Source organism: Schistocerca gregaria, chromosome 1 (genome assembly GCF_023897955.1).
Source record: "Schistocerca gregaria isolate iqSchGreg1 chromosome 1, iqSchGreg1.2, whole genome shotgun sequence".
NCBI classification, from domain to species: domain Eukaryota; kingdom Metazoa; phylum Arthropoda; class Insecta; order Orthoptera; family Acrididae; genus Schistocerca; species Schistocerca gregaria.
This window is the reverse complement of record NC_064920.1, coordinates 532,023,081-532,039,296: the sequence shown is the minus strand read 5'-3', so window position 1 is coordinate 532,039,296 and position 16,216 is coordinate 532,023,081. Positions and strand designations below refer to the sequence as shown.

The window sequence follows — 16,216 nt, the reverse complement described above, 5'->3', positions numbered from 1 at the left end:
GTACCTCCCATCCATTCACATTAACTTATGTTAATCCACATAAACTTCCATTTATTCACATGTTATACAAGCTGTCAATCATTACACAAAATAGAAATTTTGTCCAAGTCATCTTGCGTCCAGCCACTCTGATTTAGGTTTTCCGTGATTTCCCTAAATCGCTCCGGGCAAATGCTGGGATGGTTCCTTTGAAAGGGCACAGCCGACTTCCTTCCACACCCTTCCCTAATCCGATGAGACCGATGACCTCGCTGTTTGGTCTCTTCCCCCAACGAACCCAACCCCCTCCAAGTCACCTTGAATATCCCTACGGTCATTCAGTCAGCATTTTTTTTTACACAACAGCATCACAAGCAAGCAGTCTTAAAGATTGCTGCCTACCTAATCTGACAGATAGTTCATGTACATAAAGACAGATCGTTTATAGACATGGAGAACAAAAGGGGTCCTATCACACTTCCATCAATGCCATCTAGACTGAGAAAGCCTGTGCTTTGAGCTGCCATCCTACCAAGAGTAGTCATACAAGACTTGCTTGCGCCCCCTCCTTTCACACCCAAGAGCAGTTTCTGCTGGTAGTCATTTCTACAAATGCTTTTTTCTGACTAAATAATATATTTCTAGTGACATACATAACTATTTCAATTAAATGAGTCTAATATCAATTATTTCATACACAAACTAAAGCAAACACCTGTTTCAACACCGAAAATCCAGAACATATAAAGCAACAGATGACTTAATTAGGCCTATGCACATGTTCTTTACTATACAATAACTAGCTTGTTTAATAATCAAAATAGTAAAGAATCTTTTTTGCATAATAGCTTTGTTTATCATAGCAACTATGAGGAATACAGAGCAGTAATGAATATATTATTATAAGTTATATATATGTGGTGCATATTGCAATCCTCATTCCACAATATAAATACAGTGTACTGTATATAATAAAAAGTTCAATTCAGCCTTCACTTAATTTTGCTGATATGTTTTTCTTCCTAGGGACAGCATCCTTTACAGTGCTTTGATTTTTCATCTTCATCATTTACTTGTTAAGAAATACGTAGGTAGAAATCCATATTACGTTTTTGCAAATATCTTGGCCACTGTGACTACCACATTCCTTTCCCAAAGCAGTTCATTCATTAAAACTGAATCCCAAGTCAGGTTTGAAATGAGTTCTTTTTGGTTTGGTACTTTAAGAAACTTTTCAAACTTATCACACAATTGCCGGCCTAGGTGGTCTCGCGGTTCTAGGCGCGCAGTCCGGAACCGTGCAACTGCTACGGTCTCAGGTTCGAATCCTGCCTCGGGCATGGATGTGTGTGATGTCCTTAGGTTAGTTAGGTTTAAGTAGTTCTAAGTTCTAGGGAACTGATGACCACAGCAGTTGAGTCCCATAGTGCTCAGAGCCATTTGAACCACTTTTTTATCAGACAATTTCTTAAATCAGATAAGAGGACATCCACACTGATAATTTGAGAACAAGGAATTAGTTTTTTTCTACTTGCATTCTGTATTAGAGAATACAATGTGAGGTCATCTAAAATGTTATCTAACAGCAAAATATCTTTTCAAAACTCACAGTTTGTGTGTGTCAAAACAAAATAGCAACAGTAGCCTTCTATGTATGTAAGAATAGCCAAATTTTCACTTTTTACTAATTTATGATGAATTAACTTCTATTTTATCATATAGAAGAATTCTTAGTGTCATTATTTGATACATGTGACAAAATATCTTTTATGGATTGTATACTAATCTTGTCGAAAACTGTTGATTTTAAATTTAGCCTAGTTACAAACTGTAAGTAAAGCTTCTGCTCTACCTGATATATATGCCTTATACATTTTGCTGACCTCCACATAACTGCCCATCATTTATGAATCTCTCCCTTAGCAAATTACTTTGAAACTTTCCAGAAGAAAGTAGGGAAACTGCAACTCAATAATGCAATATTTAGAAAATTTTATAAAACCCTTTGTTGTTTGCATTAATGCTGAACAAGTTTCTTTTGTTAATGAGCCAATGAGCCCTAAGGATGTCGGATGTTTATTTTTTACCATCTATTTAGCCATTCAATTGTTCCTTTAAGTTATGCATACTTGAATTCAGCTGCTGTACATTGGTTTAAAGGGCCCATGAATGCATCATTTAATCTGTTACATTTTAATGGTGTTTTCACATTTATTATTTTCTACCATTTTACAGACAAACTAATGTAATATTCTGTTTCTACACCATGAGATAAGGAGTGTTTTGGGCCTAGTATTTGAAGGGCATTAGCTGTGATATCATCAAAAACTTGCAGAACTAGTTTAGCAGCTTGTTTTTAGAAGTTATTTGGTCCTATTACTTTCAAAATTAGACCATAACAGTATGTTGCCAGTTTTTCATATTCAAAGTCATCTAACTTCAGTGAGGTGTCAAAACAGGCATAATGCATATGAGAATCACTTTTCTGAAATGTGGGATAGATCACACAGGAATTAAACAGTTGAAATTCCAGGTAGGAGTACCAATGATGTAGGAAAAGATAGATTACTACTTACCATAAAGAAGACACATTAAGTTGCAGACAGGCACAATTAAGACACTTACATAAAACTTTGTCACTGCCTTCATCAACAAAAGAGGAACACTCACCATTCATACACCGTGAAGATCATCCAGCACCTCAGGCCAGCCTGAGATGCTGGAGTTGTTGGTCATGTGTGCATGAGGTGTGCTTGCTAGTGTGTATGAATAGTGAGGGTTCCTCTTTAGTTGATGAAGGCTCTGACCAAAAGCTTTATGTAAGTGTGTTTTAATTGTGCCTGTCTGCAACTTAATGTGTCTTCTTCACTGTCAGTAGCAATCTATCTTTTCCTACATTGTTCATACAGGAATTTTTTTCTTCTTCTTTATTTGTCCTTTAAACAGTTATACAAGATGCAGTTCATAATGTTCACTCAGTAAGTTAAAAAAAAGTCACATGCTGAATATTTAGGATGGTTATGTACTTGAGAAACTGAAGGTGGATTTAAAAATTATGATAGTGCCTTTCCCTTATCAGAATTATTATCTGAAATTACAGACAATACTTTGAATCCTGTCTCTACAAGACACAGTATTATTCTTTATTCTTTTATTCATTGGTATAAATTATCACCTTTTAATTTCTAGGCTAGTAAGATATGAACAACATATTTAAAATTCCTCAGTATACTGTTAATCATGAAAACATATTCTGCATTTGCTGTCAAACATTCATCATTAACCATACAGACAACACTTTCTCCTTTGTAGTCAAAATATTCCTTTAGATATATTTCATCTTGTAGAAGGTTGACATGATATTCATCCAGTTTAAGAAATTTACATTTATCTCTTATATATGGCAAAAAATGATTTTCACATTGCTCCTTCTGGGGGTCCAAATAATACCAGAACACTCTTTGAATTGTTGATAGAAGAGGGCCTACAAAAAACATGAATCTCTGATAAATGTATAACCACATTGAGAAGTACTGCAAGATAAACAATAAAATATCACGTATGGTGGAGTGTGTGAAAGTTTCTTTGATTATAGTAATTTCAACAGTTTAATGAGAAAGTGTATGTTTTTGCTCTTTCTGTACTCAGATAAAACAAGTGTCTGAAGAATCTCACATACAAAACTCAAAATTTGCTCAATATCATTTAGTGCATTCATGTCCATATCAACTTTTTCCACACAGTCTAACACATTACCTAATTCACCCATGCTTGACACCCTTGGTAAAAATTTATCCCCGTTTAGGCTTACCCTGTTTGTTTTCTTGGTCAAACAAATACTGACACATAAAGAGTTTTACTAACAAGAACAGAATATTTTATCACAGCAACAGGAACTATTTGAATGTTAGCAAACCATACAGATGTAGGTTTTGTAATAATATCCCTGAAATCAGGTAGTTTTATCATTGAAAATTGTTCCTTTTACTCAGACAGCAACTTAATGAACGATCTGGTTGATGTTACTGACAGCGGCATTAGACTGTTTGCCGATGATGTTGTAGTCTACAGGAAAGTAGTACCACATGAAAGTTGTGAACAAATCAGTAAGGATTTGCAGAAAATAAATGTGTGGTGTCATGACTGGCAGTTATCTCTGTGTGACTATTTGAAATGATCTCAAATGGAATGATCAGATTACACAAGTAACAGGTAAGGCGAACTCAAGATTGCAGTTTATTGATAGAATCCTGAAGCAATGCAGTCCTTCAACAAAGGAAATAGCTCACAATATGTTAGTTCGTCCAGTCTTAGAGTATTGTTCGTATGTAAGGGACTCTTACCAGTTGGGTCTGATTCAAGAGGTTGAGAAGATCCAAACAAGAGCGGCAAGATTCATGACTGGTACATTTAGCCATCGCGAAAGTGTTACAAATCTCATAGAAAGTTTGAAGTGTGACACACTTGCAGATAGATGGCTCACTAAACAGAAGGGGCTGCTCACTAAATTCAGAAATCCAAGCTTCACCGAGGATGTAGAGCATATATTATTACCACCAACTTTCAAATCGCACAATGATCACCATTCAAAGATAAGAGAAATTAGAGGTTGTACTGAGGCGTTCAGACAGTCATTTTTCCCCTGCGCGATCCGCGCGTGGAATGGGGGGGGGGGAGAATATGACTTTGGTGCAAATTGTGCCCTCCGCCAAACACCGCTTGGTGGCTAGCGGGGTATATATGTAGATGTAGAAAGAATTGACCTTCCAAATACATTTCCGCCTCCTACAGACTACTGAACAACTGCCTGAATATTTTCCTCTTCAAGTTTCTGTCTCTTTGTCTTGGGATCAATTCTACAGCTTCCAGCTTTGCTCAAGTAGAGAGAACAACCTCTACTCTTGCCAACTCCCTTGAATTGATGCCTTGTTTAAATTTCTACAAGTAGCTCAGTTGACATAGTAATAAGCCCACATAGGTAGTGTTCGAATTTGATAAAAAAAAAAAGCATCTCTCTAAACACGACACAGAACATACCAAATCGCACATTTGTGCACTTTTGTTTCGTACCAGACTTCACTTCACAGCAAGCAAACCACTGATATGGAACAGGAAATAATAAAATGTTGTAAGCTAAAATTTGTAGACAAGTGTTACGTGCATAGCCCAACTATAAATTGGCATTTAGTGTCCTCTAACTGCTATGAATGCAATGACAACATATTGAAAAGTTGATGGAAAATAAAAATTTCAAATGAGCAGGTATTAAATCTGTATATAGAGTTTACCTAGAGCTGTGGACACATTTCACACAGACTATTCAGTTTTGATATCCCATTATGCAATAATAATAATAATAATAATAATAATAATAATAATACCAAAACAGTAACACAGTAAGTAGTAAGTTATGTGTAAATTGAAGATCATGCTTCACATTATTTGTTATACAGCAGTATAATCATGTAGTAATGTATATAACTTACTGTTGTTGTTCTGCTACTAGTTGAACTTTCCCTTGGGCTAGCTTGTTCCCATTTTTTGAATAGTTGTTTCTTTCTTTGGAAATGAAAAAAACTTCCAGTTTCATTCATGGTGAGGAATTTCCTGTACACCTGGTCGCACAACATATGGAAGGCATTTTGTCTGTTATGAGCACAAATTTGACCTGGCACATCACATGAATAACATAAAATAATTCAAAAACAGTCACTGTGTAACATTCATGTATTCCCTGGCTCAGCATAATGCTACACAATACTAGTTGTTTGCTGCTGTTATGACCCACCACGCTGTTTGTAAGCAGTGCACAGGTGTCCTTAAGCTATGTGGTTTTGCTTCCATGGGACATTCCGGAGAAAATTTTTGTCTCTATTACTTTTGCCATCCAGAGTAAAGTACTGGGTTCTGTGGCTAAAAAAAAATTTGAGCCATTTGTGTATTTTCAAAACAGTGCCATATGCTTGGAGCTTTTTATGTGTCGAGGGACAGTCTGCCTATTGATCTGCATCCAATCTTCACAGGATATTGCATGTGAAAAGGGCAAACTGTGTTTTGCATGGGTGATGCTTTCTAAATTCACACTAATTTATAGATAAAATTTGAACTCTCTTTTTGGAATTACTGCACAGGCTAACAACCCTGAAATAATTTCTGACCATTGTTTATACTCTTCAGAATTTTGTGTGTGTGTGTGTGTGTGTGTGTGTGTGTGTGTGTGCGTGTCAATTTGTGGTCAAAAATGTCTGGCTTATTAAAAATCTCATTACTATTAAAATATAATTTAAGTATCTAATCAATATTAAAAATATGAATTTGGTAAATACTTTTATTTCGATCTAGCCAATACATTTTGAAAGATCACGTTAATATTTGTATCATTTGATAAGGCAGAAAACATTTTGTGTTGCATGTTGCACTGCTAACTTCTTAAAACTTCACCTATTGGCATTGATTTCCAATTATTGCAAGTTGTAAGAGACTTGTTAATATTTTCTGAATGAAATGTGTAATGCCTGAATATTTCAGCCAATCGGCAACCACCTTCTAAACAAGAGATAACTGAAAGTGCTCTCTGATTCAACAGCTCGCAAGATGAATGTACACATGTAGCCAACATTTTTCCATTCCAAAGAAATGTTATAGTTATAATATATTTTGTTATTGTAGTTATGTAATTATTGTGTTTATAGTTTCTTGCACTGTTGTAGTTTGAGGCTCGTGCTTCTGTAGACAGATTTGAGCATGTCCTGGTGTAATTAGTGTGACTAATAGCCTTAAAAATGTAAACAATCATGTTAATTTACATTCTCTCACTACTTTATTCAACTTCAATTTCAAAACACACAATATTTTGTGTGTTGTCTTGTTAGTTGTGAAAAGATCACTGAAGAAATGTACCTGTTTTGCCTACATGGGGTGGTCTCCTGCTTCTTTCATGCTTGTTCCTTTTTCAGAGTAGACATATGTAGTAAGTCTGAATATAATAAGTGTTTTGCTAGTTTTGTTATTGTATATTTGACTGAGATTGTAATGACAGCTAAATTTAAAGAAAGTGAATTATTTGGTATTATACTTTCGTAGTGTTTATGTTGAAGTATCACACCGTGTAAATTGTTATTTTTTGGTCTGCTGTATTTAGTATGCTGCTCAAAAATATGCTGTGTTCATAATTATGTTTCGTTTGCATATTGTGTTTTTCTGTTGTTTTCCTGAATGGCCTCCGTATCATATACATTGCCAGCTGTTAAGTGTTATATAGTGTAAAACTGAATCCAAAGCCCCACATATTTTGTCAGTAATGTGATAATGTTCTTTTCTATTCATTCATACCACCATTATTGCTGTTAATGTTGTGCCATCACAGAGTTCTCTCAAAATTAATGAATTTTTGGCAGCTTATATTTTGCTAGTTATCTGCTGTCATGTGATATAAGACTGTAAAGTGACATATCAGACATGATCACTTACCAAATTGAATATGACAAGAAGGCCAATAGTAAGACGACATTCCATACTTTTGAAGCCAGGTATTTCATTTCCGGAAGTGGAAGAGGTGTCCCCCCTTTCATTTACTATTTCTTCCTTTGTCTGTTTGATTAGGATTTCAGACTCTTGTTTTTCTTCTCGCCAGCTTTGACTACATACACATTGCTCTTCATTCTTTCAGCCCTATAACACATAAGCAGGATTAACTTAATCATTTTGTTGCTGTTTTTCTGCTATCATGGGGAGGGGTGCAGGGGGGGTGGGAGGTGGTTGTGATGTTTTGGTAAAGAATATATAAGTTTCATTCTTTTGTTTATGTTTTTCAGGCCGAAAATTTCATAATCTAATTGTAGTTGTTGCCTTTTGCTGAACCATATTTGTTTATGATCAATTTGAACACCAAATTGTAGTATATTATTTGCTTCTAAAAGTTTTCCCTGTTTTGTGGTTCACTTGTCTTTTATGCCACTCTCTTGATTGCTGGTATTTTGTACATATTTTGAAACTTTCATTTTTGCCTAACAGAGAGCTTTTTGTTCTGTTAATCTCTGTTATACTTAAATGTTGTCTTCTGGCTTGGCCCCATCTATTTAATATAACCTTATCACTGTATGTGATGTGATTTAAGTTAAACTTTTTGTTTTTCATTGTATCACTTGTCCAGAAATTCTGGCATTTTGTTTGTTTTACATCTGCAGCAATAATAGGCACCAAAAACTGTATCTGTATGTATTATTTTTGTTCACTTCAACTGTATTTTATTTTCTGAAACGTACAATCAGCAGACATTTTTAAAGTTATGCTTATTAGTATTGCTTGTTCTTTCACCGTCTTGTGTGTGATTTGTGGAATATTTAAATATACAACATTCAGTATTAAAAAATATCATTGAGTGAGTTGAGTAGTTAATACGTAGCAACATTGTTTTTTGGTTCATATTTTAATCAGCATTTCGCTTTCACTATCAGTAAGTAAAGCAAATAGTTTGATAGAATCAGATATGGAACCTGCCAATACTAACTTACATTGCTCATTATTCAATTTCATTCCTCAGCTGAGTGACAGGCTACATTGGTTTTTGAATACCACAGTTTCCCAGGAATTGAATTTTCCTTTGTACTTGTGTTTTGGTGATTTGAATGTGACTTTCAGAGTGGTGCTCTGAATATCATTGCATGTTCATTTGTATAAGCTTTAAAAGTAGAATCTCACGCCTTTTGTCAGATTTTTCCTTGCCTTATATCATCAAGATGTGACAAATCATCCTGTGTCATCCCCTTTAAAGATACAGCTATTGATGCTTTGTTGTGAAAGTATGTCATGTAGTGTGTCACTGTGAGTGTGTTCATCTTGTGTAGATTGAAGGTGATTGATGAAAAAGCGTGCAAAAATACTTAGTTGGTATTTATCAGAGTTGTATAGTAAAAGAGATGTTCAGCTTTCACTGGCATCTTCAGAACATATGTAAATATTGATCTTGTACACAAATCATGCAAAACAGTATTGAATATTCCGTCCTGATGCACCGTTGCCTTTAGTGCTGACTTTCTCTGTTGATATATGTTCAGGACAGAAACTAATGCAGTCTTCCGTGACAGTGATGTAAGGGTACAGCTAAATATTTACGCTATTTAAATAGTTTATTATAGAAATACATGAAATGTGCTCCTAAATGGTGCTGGAGTAATTCCAGAATATAAAATAAGCTTTAAAGAATTGTCTGTTATAGAGACTTTACTGTAGTAGCTGCAGAGTGTCACAGATTCTTTTGGTTCAGTAACCAGTTTATGATCATGTTGTATATTTCTTGTTTTCTTTATTAAGTAAATATATTATTTTTTCATTTCTGAGTTTTATTATTTTATTTTAATGACCCAGAACACACTCCTTTATTTCCCATTCCATTGCTGAAGACTGTATGTTTAAGTGTGCACAGATATTCTCACTTGATTGACGAATACAAACTTATTGGAAAGACAATAGCTAATGATTGTGAATATAGGTTGTTAACAGGGCAGTGATAGTTGAAGTGCTAATTAAATCCTATTATTCATGCACACAAATAAGATTTTAACCACTTAATTGCTATATAAGCTTTATTTGTTCAATGTATCAAATTTCCTTGTCTTCAACCAACTTAACATTTCAATTTAATCTCCTTGTTGGCTACTTTATCAGTGTTATCCAGTTCTTGCACTTGTGGAAATCTGTACAGTTTAAGAAGACATTTCCTCACTATCTGCAGAATAGCCAAATGAAAACTACCCAATTCAGGAGTGGCTTTCCATGTTGATTTTGTACAATTTCAAACATATCTTTGCCTCACTTGTTCTGTGACATCATCCAACACTCTCACTTCCACAAATTTGATTGATGACTGGTAAGTGTAAAAGTAACAACTCGCTGTGTAGTTTAGGTGTTGAATGGTCAATAGATATAAATGAGACTGAAAATATTTCAAAGCTTTGGGACTATTTCCTCCCTCAGAGCTAACTAGTAAACAGTTTGCTGCAGTGGTCTTCAGTCCCAAGACAGGCCTCTTCTTGTTTGCATAACTACTGCAACCTACATCCATTTGAACCTACTTACTGTATTCATTGCTTGATCATGCTTTACAGTTTTTACTCTCTGTACTTCCCTCCATTACCAAACTGATGATTCCCTAATGCTGTATTAACCAATCCCTTGTTTAAGTTATGTTGTGCCTTAAATCTTTTTTTCCGCAATTTGGTTCAATATCCCACCATTAATTACTCGATGTATCCATCTAATCTTCAGCATTTTCTTAGCACCACATTTGAAAATCTATTCTCCTTGTGTCTGAACTGTTGATCATTCGTTCAAGTCATTTTCATTCAGTTGTAAGTTCAGATGAATATTTTCAGAAAGTAATTCCTAACACATCAGTTTATATTAGATTCAACAGATTCCTCCTTTTAATATTTATTTTTCTTGCTCTGGTCAGGCCTTCATTTTGTATCATCTTGCTTTGACAATCACCAGTTATTTTTCTGTCCGGAAAGCAAAACTCACCAAGTACTTATAGTGTCTCATTTTCTAACCCAATTCCCTCAGCACACACAGTATACACATACACATACATATATACAACTGCACACCTTCATCGTCCTGATCGACTATATTGCCCTGGCACTGCAGCTGGACAGGACTCAGTCTGTGTGCGTGGCTGTGTATTCTGTAGTAGCTAACTCTCAAAATGAGCTTCCTTCGAAAGCTTAACAGTATTTTCAGTCTTCTTACGTGCCCACACAACAACTCAACTGTACAGTGAATTGTTAGTTTCACTCATTTCATAATTTATATTCCACCCAAGAATTTCCATTATCATAATTATGTTGATAATTCACACTTCTGTGGTGTAACTTGACTCAGAGGCAGCCTGTTAAAAACCTGATTATGTAAAAATTTCTGACCTCCATCTTTTGGACAGTGTGGGGGAGGGGGGGGGGTGAGATGGTAGTGGTGTAAAATTCCTTGTCACCTCATGTTATGCCAGTTGCTTGAGTTAGATTCCAAACCTCTTCACAGCATCTCATAGGATAAAGGCAAGTAACACTATTGATGATCAGCCTTCTGGGTCAGGATATTAATCTCAATGCCTTCTTTCGAGCTATTTGGGAGGAGTAGGCTAAGTACCAGCACTGAGTTTCACCCTTTGCCTTCTATTATCGTCATCTGCATCAGTGAGGTCAACAAGGCAAACACAAAATTGCTTATATTACAAACATTATAGCCCTTTAAATGAAATAGTTACAGTTGGCATTGCCAAGCAATGTCAACTACAAAAGGCCTTTTTCTGTTGTATCTGTATCACATTTAAAAGAAATGCCTACTGAGATGATCTCTGCCATACAGGGTTCAAAAATCCCATTGAATATGCAGAATTTGTTTCTTCATATGAAAATGCACAGTAAATCTGTTTAGAATTGGTAAAAGCATCTATTATAGAACAATATAAAAACCATCACTTTTTGGTACTATGAATTGGTACAATTCTATTATCTGTGAGAAAATGTGGTGTATTTTGTTGTAAAAATGCATGATAACAATCTTTATTAATCTCCACAATTCATTTATATATAGTTAGATAGTTGTAAAGCTGTTTAATGAAGTATCCAATATATTGTTTGAGGAAAATACTATTCAAGGATTGTAATGACATGGTAGTTAAGACTGTAATTGTCATTAGTGCTTACTATTTATGAAGCCAATTTTAATGAGTTTGTTATACTTACTTCTACTTTGGAGAATAATGGCATGGGAGTTGGGTACTGGACTTGCATTTGGGGGAATCAAGGTTCAAATCTCTCTGTGTGCATCCAGATTCAGGTTTTCTCGTGGTTTCCCTAAATTGATTACAGTGAATGTCAGAATAGTTCCTTCGAAAAGAAGAGGGCTGATTTTCTTGCCCTCTGAGTGTTTGTCTTATCTCTGGTGACCTCATTGCCAACAGCACATTGAACCCTAACCCTCTAACTGCACACTAACTATTGTGCTTCTTTACTCACAAATATAGCAAGCTCCTGAATATCTGGGTTAATACAAAACTGAGACTTCACAAATAATTGAAAAACACAGATAATCCCAAATACTATGTTCTTACTGCAGCGTGCTTTTTCCTATATGTATAAAATGTGTTAAATATCATATTTGAAAGCCCACTGCATTATTTATGCATTACACACAGGAAACTGATGTCTTATTTACAAAAAGACACTTAAGACACACTGTAATTCGTTTTTTAACTCACTTGCAGTTCACATTCAGAAAATAACTGTGTATTTTCTTCTGTCTTGCTTCACTTGTTTTTCCTGACAAAGGTTATCATTCTCCTGAGAGTCAAAAAATTAGTACATTTAGAAGAAATTTTTGTGCATACTCTAATAACAGATTAATGAATTTCAGTGCTTTGGTGTGCCTAATAAAAGGTTCCTTAGTCACCTCATCTTTGCTGCCTTTCTGTACCAAATGCATTTTGTTCCCTATATTGTGCCTCTTTGTTGCTCTCATCCCAGTTCACAGGTATTGCTGTTAAATCACTCAAGTATGTTTTTCTCATCTGTGTCTTCACATCCAGAAATTTTTATTATAAACTAAAGAACTGTAGTAGTGGAAATCAGTGTAAAGGTGGGGTTCCATGAAAACAATAGTACAATGTCTGAAGCTTATATGTATCAAATTTACTATGAAAGTAGTAGATATATATAAGACATTAACAGCTGTAACAGAACTAAAAAGTTTCTTTCATAACAATAATAATATAAGGAATTTGGGTCTCCTGGTTGGGAATTCGTATAAGGGACTCAGTGTCCAGTTGTGTTATTTCATTGTTATTACATTGTCAAACCTCCTAATTGCCTCAAAAGAAACCTCCTAATTACCTCAAAAATCCTCTTTGGCATAGATTTCATTAGGGTGTATAGTTTTAGCAGTGAGATTGTCGCCCACTCTTCGTATATCGCTCTTTTCAGCTCATGCACAGCCTCAAATTACCTTTCATTACAATAAACATGCCTTTCAAGTGTATTGAGCTTCAAGTCTAAGCTATGTGCACACCAGGGCAAGACATCTATACCTTTACATTCAAACCACTTTTTGGTTTAATAGAACCATACACAGATGCTTCACCATGTTAAAACATTAAACTTTTATCCCCTGGATACTCATACATTCTAATCAATCCTGTTTCTGCATTTCGTTGTACATAGAGTTCACTCTAGTGTTCAGCCAAGCAATGCGTGATTTATCTTTAGCGCAGCAGGCTGCCAAAATCATGACACTTTCACATTTAAATTACTCCTCATTCTTACCTGCTGCTCTGTTCTTTGAAAAAATCCAATAATATTGAAATCCATCCTGGCCATCTCTAAATTAAATGTCTTCTCATCATTGAACATCACTTTATCCCATTCTGAAGTTCATGACATATGTTTTTCAGTAAACTTTAATCTAGCCTGTTTATATTTGGGTTTTAATGTGGGTTTCTGCACTTGTTTCTTGTGTCATGTGGCAAAATTTGTTGTACATGTCTGGCAGTTACAGGTAACTGTAAATCAGCAACAAGTTGAGAAGAATAATGGTTTGTGGCTCTTGATTTGTGCAAAAGTAACCCTTTCTATGCCTCAGACAGTTTTCTACTTTGCCCACATTTTCCATTCTGTCCACATGGCGTGCTCAGTCTGACAAAATTATCAAACAGTGTACTTGATCAGTTCTTTTTCTTGGCAATTAGATGATTAGACAGTCCTGTTTCCTTGTATGTATTAATTTTTTCTTTTTCATCACCATGATGATTGTTTTCTGCACGGAATTGTCACAATCATGGTTTATGTGCACAACATTCACTGTCACTAATGGTGTCTGTTTCCTGTCTGCATTAAAGGCATGTATACGCACATTAACACCTAACAGAGCTGACTGTCTTTATACTGAGCTCCATCTTCTACCACCTGAATTGTTGATGTCTTGTTACACGCTGTACTACTGACACCAATTCAATACCATTTGACTCCACATATTGTCATACTGGATTTCATACTGTTGCATACAGATTGTGCATAGCTATTCCAACCAACAAAGTTAATTTTCCTGCAAAAAACCATGCCTTTGTACTGATATCCACTACTGTATTTATAAGATACTATATCAGACTTTGGTTTTATTACTACCCCACCCCCTTTTTTTCCTTCTCTCTCCCTCTCCCTCTCCCATTCCCTCTCCCTTTTTTTAAAAAAAATGAAAAATAGATGAATAATTCACAAGCTGAATAATCTGCACCAAGATAATTAGAAGTTTGCTGTCTGTTATTTCTGAAAATTACATTAAATTGACTTGACCATCCATTTAAATTAGTCACAAATAGGCATTAAACTTTGTGAATAAGAGATTATTTATGATAAGAGTGGTGGCAGTAGTAGTAGTAGTAGTAGTAGTAGTAGTTTGTGGTGGGAAGTGGAACACTGTATTCTTCTTTGTAAACTTACATAAACCTTTAGAAAATGAAAATATATTTTAGAAAGGCATTGTGCTTGCCAAAATCAAACAGTAACCACAACTGGTAACAGAAATTATTTACTTTGTGAGAAAAAAATGCTGAAGACTAAAGTTGTACTTTGACACCTTGGTGAATGGTAGTGTAGAGTATTGTCCTGATGTCAAGCAAAGGGGTTATCCAGAATACAAAAGTAGAAACAGCCCAAAATATTCCAGAAGCCCTTATATTTTCATATTAACTTTTGCATACATTAAGTTATCTTTCCATGTTATCGTCACTGATAATGTTTATTTCAGCATCATTGAACTATGTGCTTCTTCAGCCAGTTTATTAGAATCCTGTGACCTTTATTGCTGCCTGCCAATGTTACCCGCCCCCACTGTCCACCATTACCTCCCACACATTTTTTATCCAGGTGTAGTTTCAGGCACTGAAATAAGTAACTACTAAAACTTAATCAGTGCCAGAGCTATAGTGCACAATAGTTGTTTCAGAAAACTTCTAACTCAAAGGACTGTTTCGCCGTGAGTGGAATACACACAAATTTTGTCATCCAGTTAAGTTTGTGTAATAACACACCTCAGTGTTTGACTTCAGAATTGTGATACGGCTATTGATGCATATTATAGAAGCTATTCAAATTGCTAATGTGTCCTCATTGAGAAGTTATTTCCTGACTCAAAAAATGGTTGCTATAGTTCTCTGTAGTGAGGTTAGTTTGTAATTTTTTGTTGTTATGTGAGTGTTGCATAGGCTTAAGTTTGTGATGGCAACCTTCAAATGTTTCATCATCTGATTTGATATGATCCAAGAAATTGCATTTCTATTTCCTCAGATCATTGTAATTTAGAAACAACTTTTTAACTGCTGCAGTGCCAGAACTGAATTCTCCTTAATATGGTATGATAGCTAGACATAAAGAGAACAGCAGTACTGATGACAATGTATGCAAGCTGAACAACCTAAGACTTGCACCCCTTTTATTTTATGAATGGTTCAAGGGAATGAAAGAAGAATTTTGGAAAATGAAAGTAGGCAGGGTGAAATATAAATATGTTGTGTGTTTAATATTTGTAACTTTTGTGTCAATTAAAATATTAAAACAAGTATACCTTTTCTGAAATGGTGCAGTATACTTTTTAACATCATTCAGAAGCTCCTGAAAAGGTAAATACAATGATATAACATTCATTATTTTGTGGAAATATCCAAAAAGTGTGTTAAATTAAAAGGCAAGGCAGTAGGAATCAGTTATTGCTGGGTAAACTCTGTTTCATGCTAAGCTTCATTGTTTTATACAGCAAGAAGATAGACCGATGCCTCTAAGGTAAATGAACTTTATACAGTGTGGCTACAGAGTCAACTATGATTGTTGTAAATGGACTGTGAGCTAACTTGTAGTGTATCGGAAGATGCTTAGGAAAGCTATTTTAAGTGAGTGTAGATGCTCATTTTAAACTGAAAAGATTTAGACAAACAAGTAAATAATAGGAGCCTGGTATGTGAGAGCATCATTTCTTTGATATTTTTGTGACAAAATTCCAATTCCAAGATTAACAAGTGTTATACCATGGTACTCATGTACCAAATGCCATAAGAAAGTACATCCGGCTATTAAAAAAACCACACTTATTTCAGTATCTCAGTTGACACAAGCATTAAGAGTAGTACCTGTATAGCAAAAGTATATGCCCCTCTGCCTTTTATCATGTGACAGAACCTCATTTCGTTATC

The 16,216-nt window shown here is 35.1% G+C and overlaps 1 protein-coding gene across 2 annotated transcripts in view; it reads left to right on the top strand.

Annotated features, from left to right (window-relative positions):
* LOC126355220 (protein turtle homolog A) overlaps positions 1-16,216 on the top strand; it is a 95,616-nt gene that overhangs the window by 57,448 nt on the left and 21,952 nt on the right. The window contains exon 6 of one of the 2 annotated variants that reach the window (XM_050005489.1): positions 6,508-9,317. The exons of the other annotated variant lie outside the window; for it this stretch is intronic. Coding sequence (XP_049861446.1) covers positions 6,508-6,557 — 50 coding nt within the window. The 3' untranslated portion in view covers positions 6,558-9,317. Of the gene's footprint in view, positions 1-6,507; positions 9,318-16,216 lie in introns of those variants that run through there. 2 annotated transcript variants of the gene reach the window in all.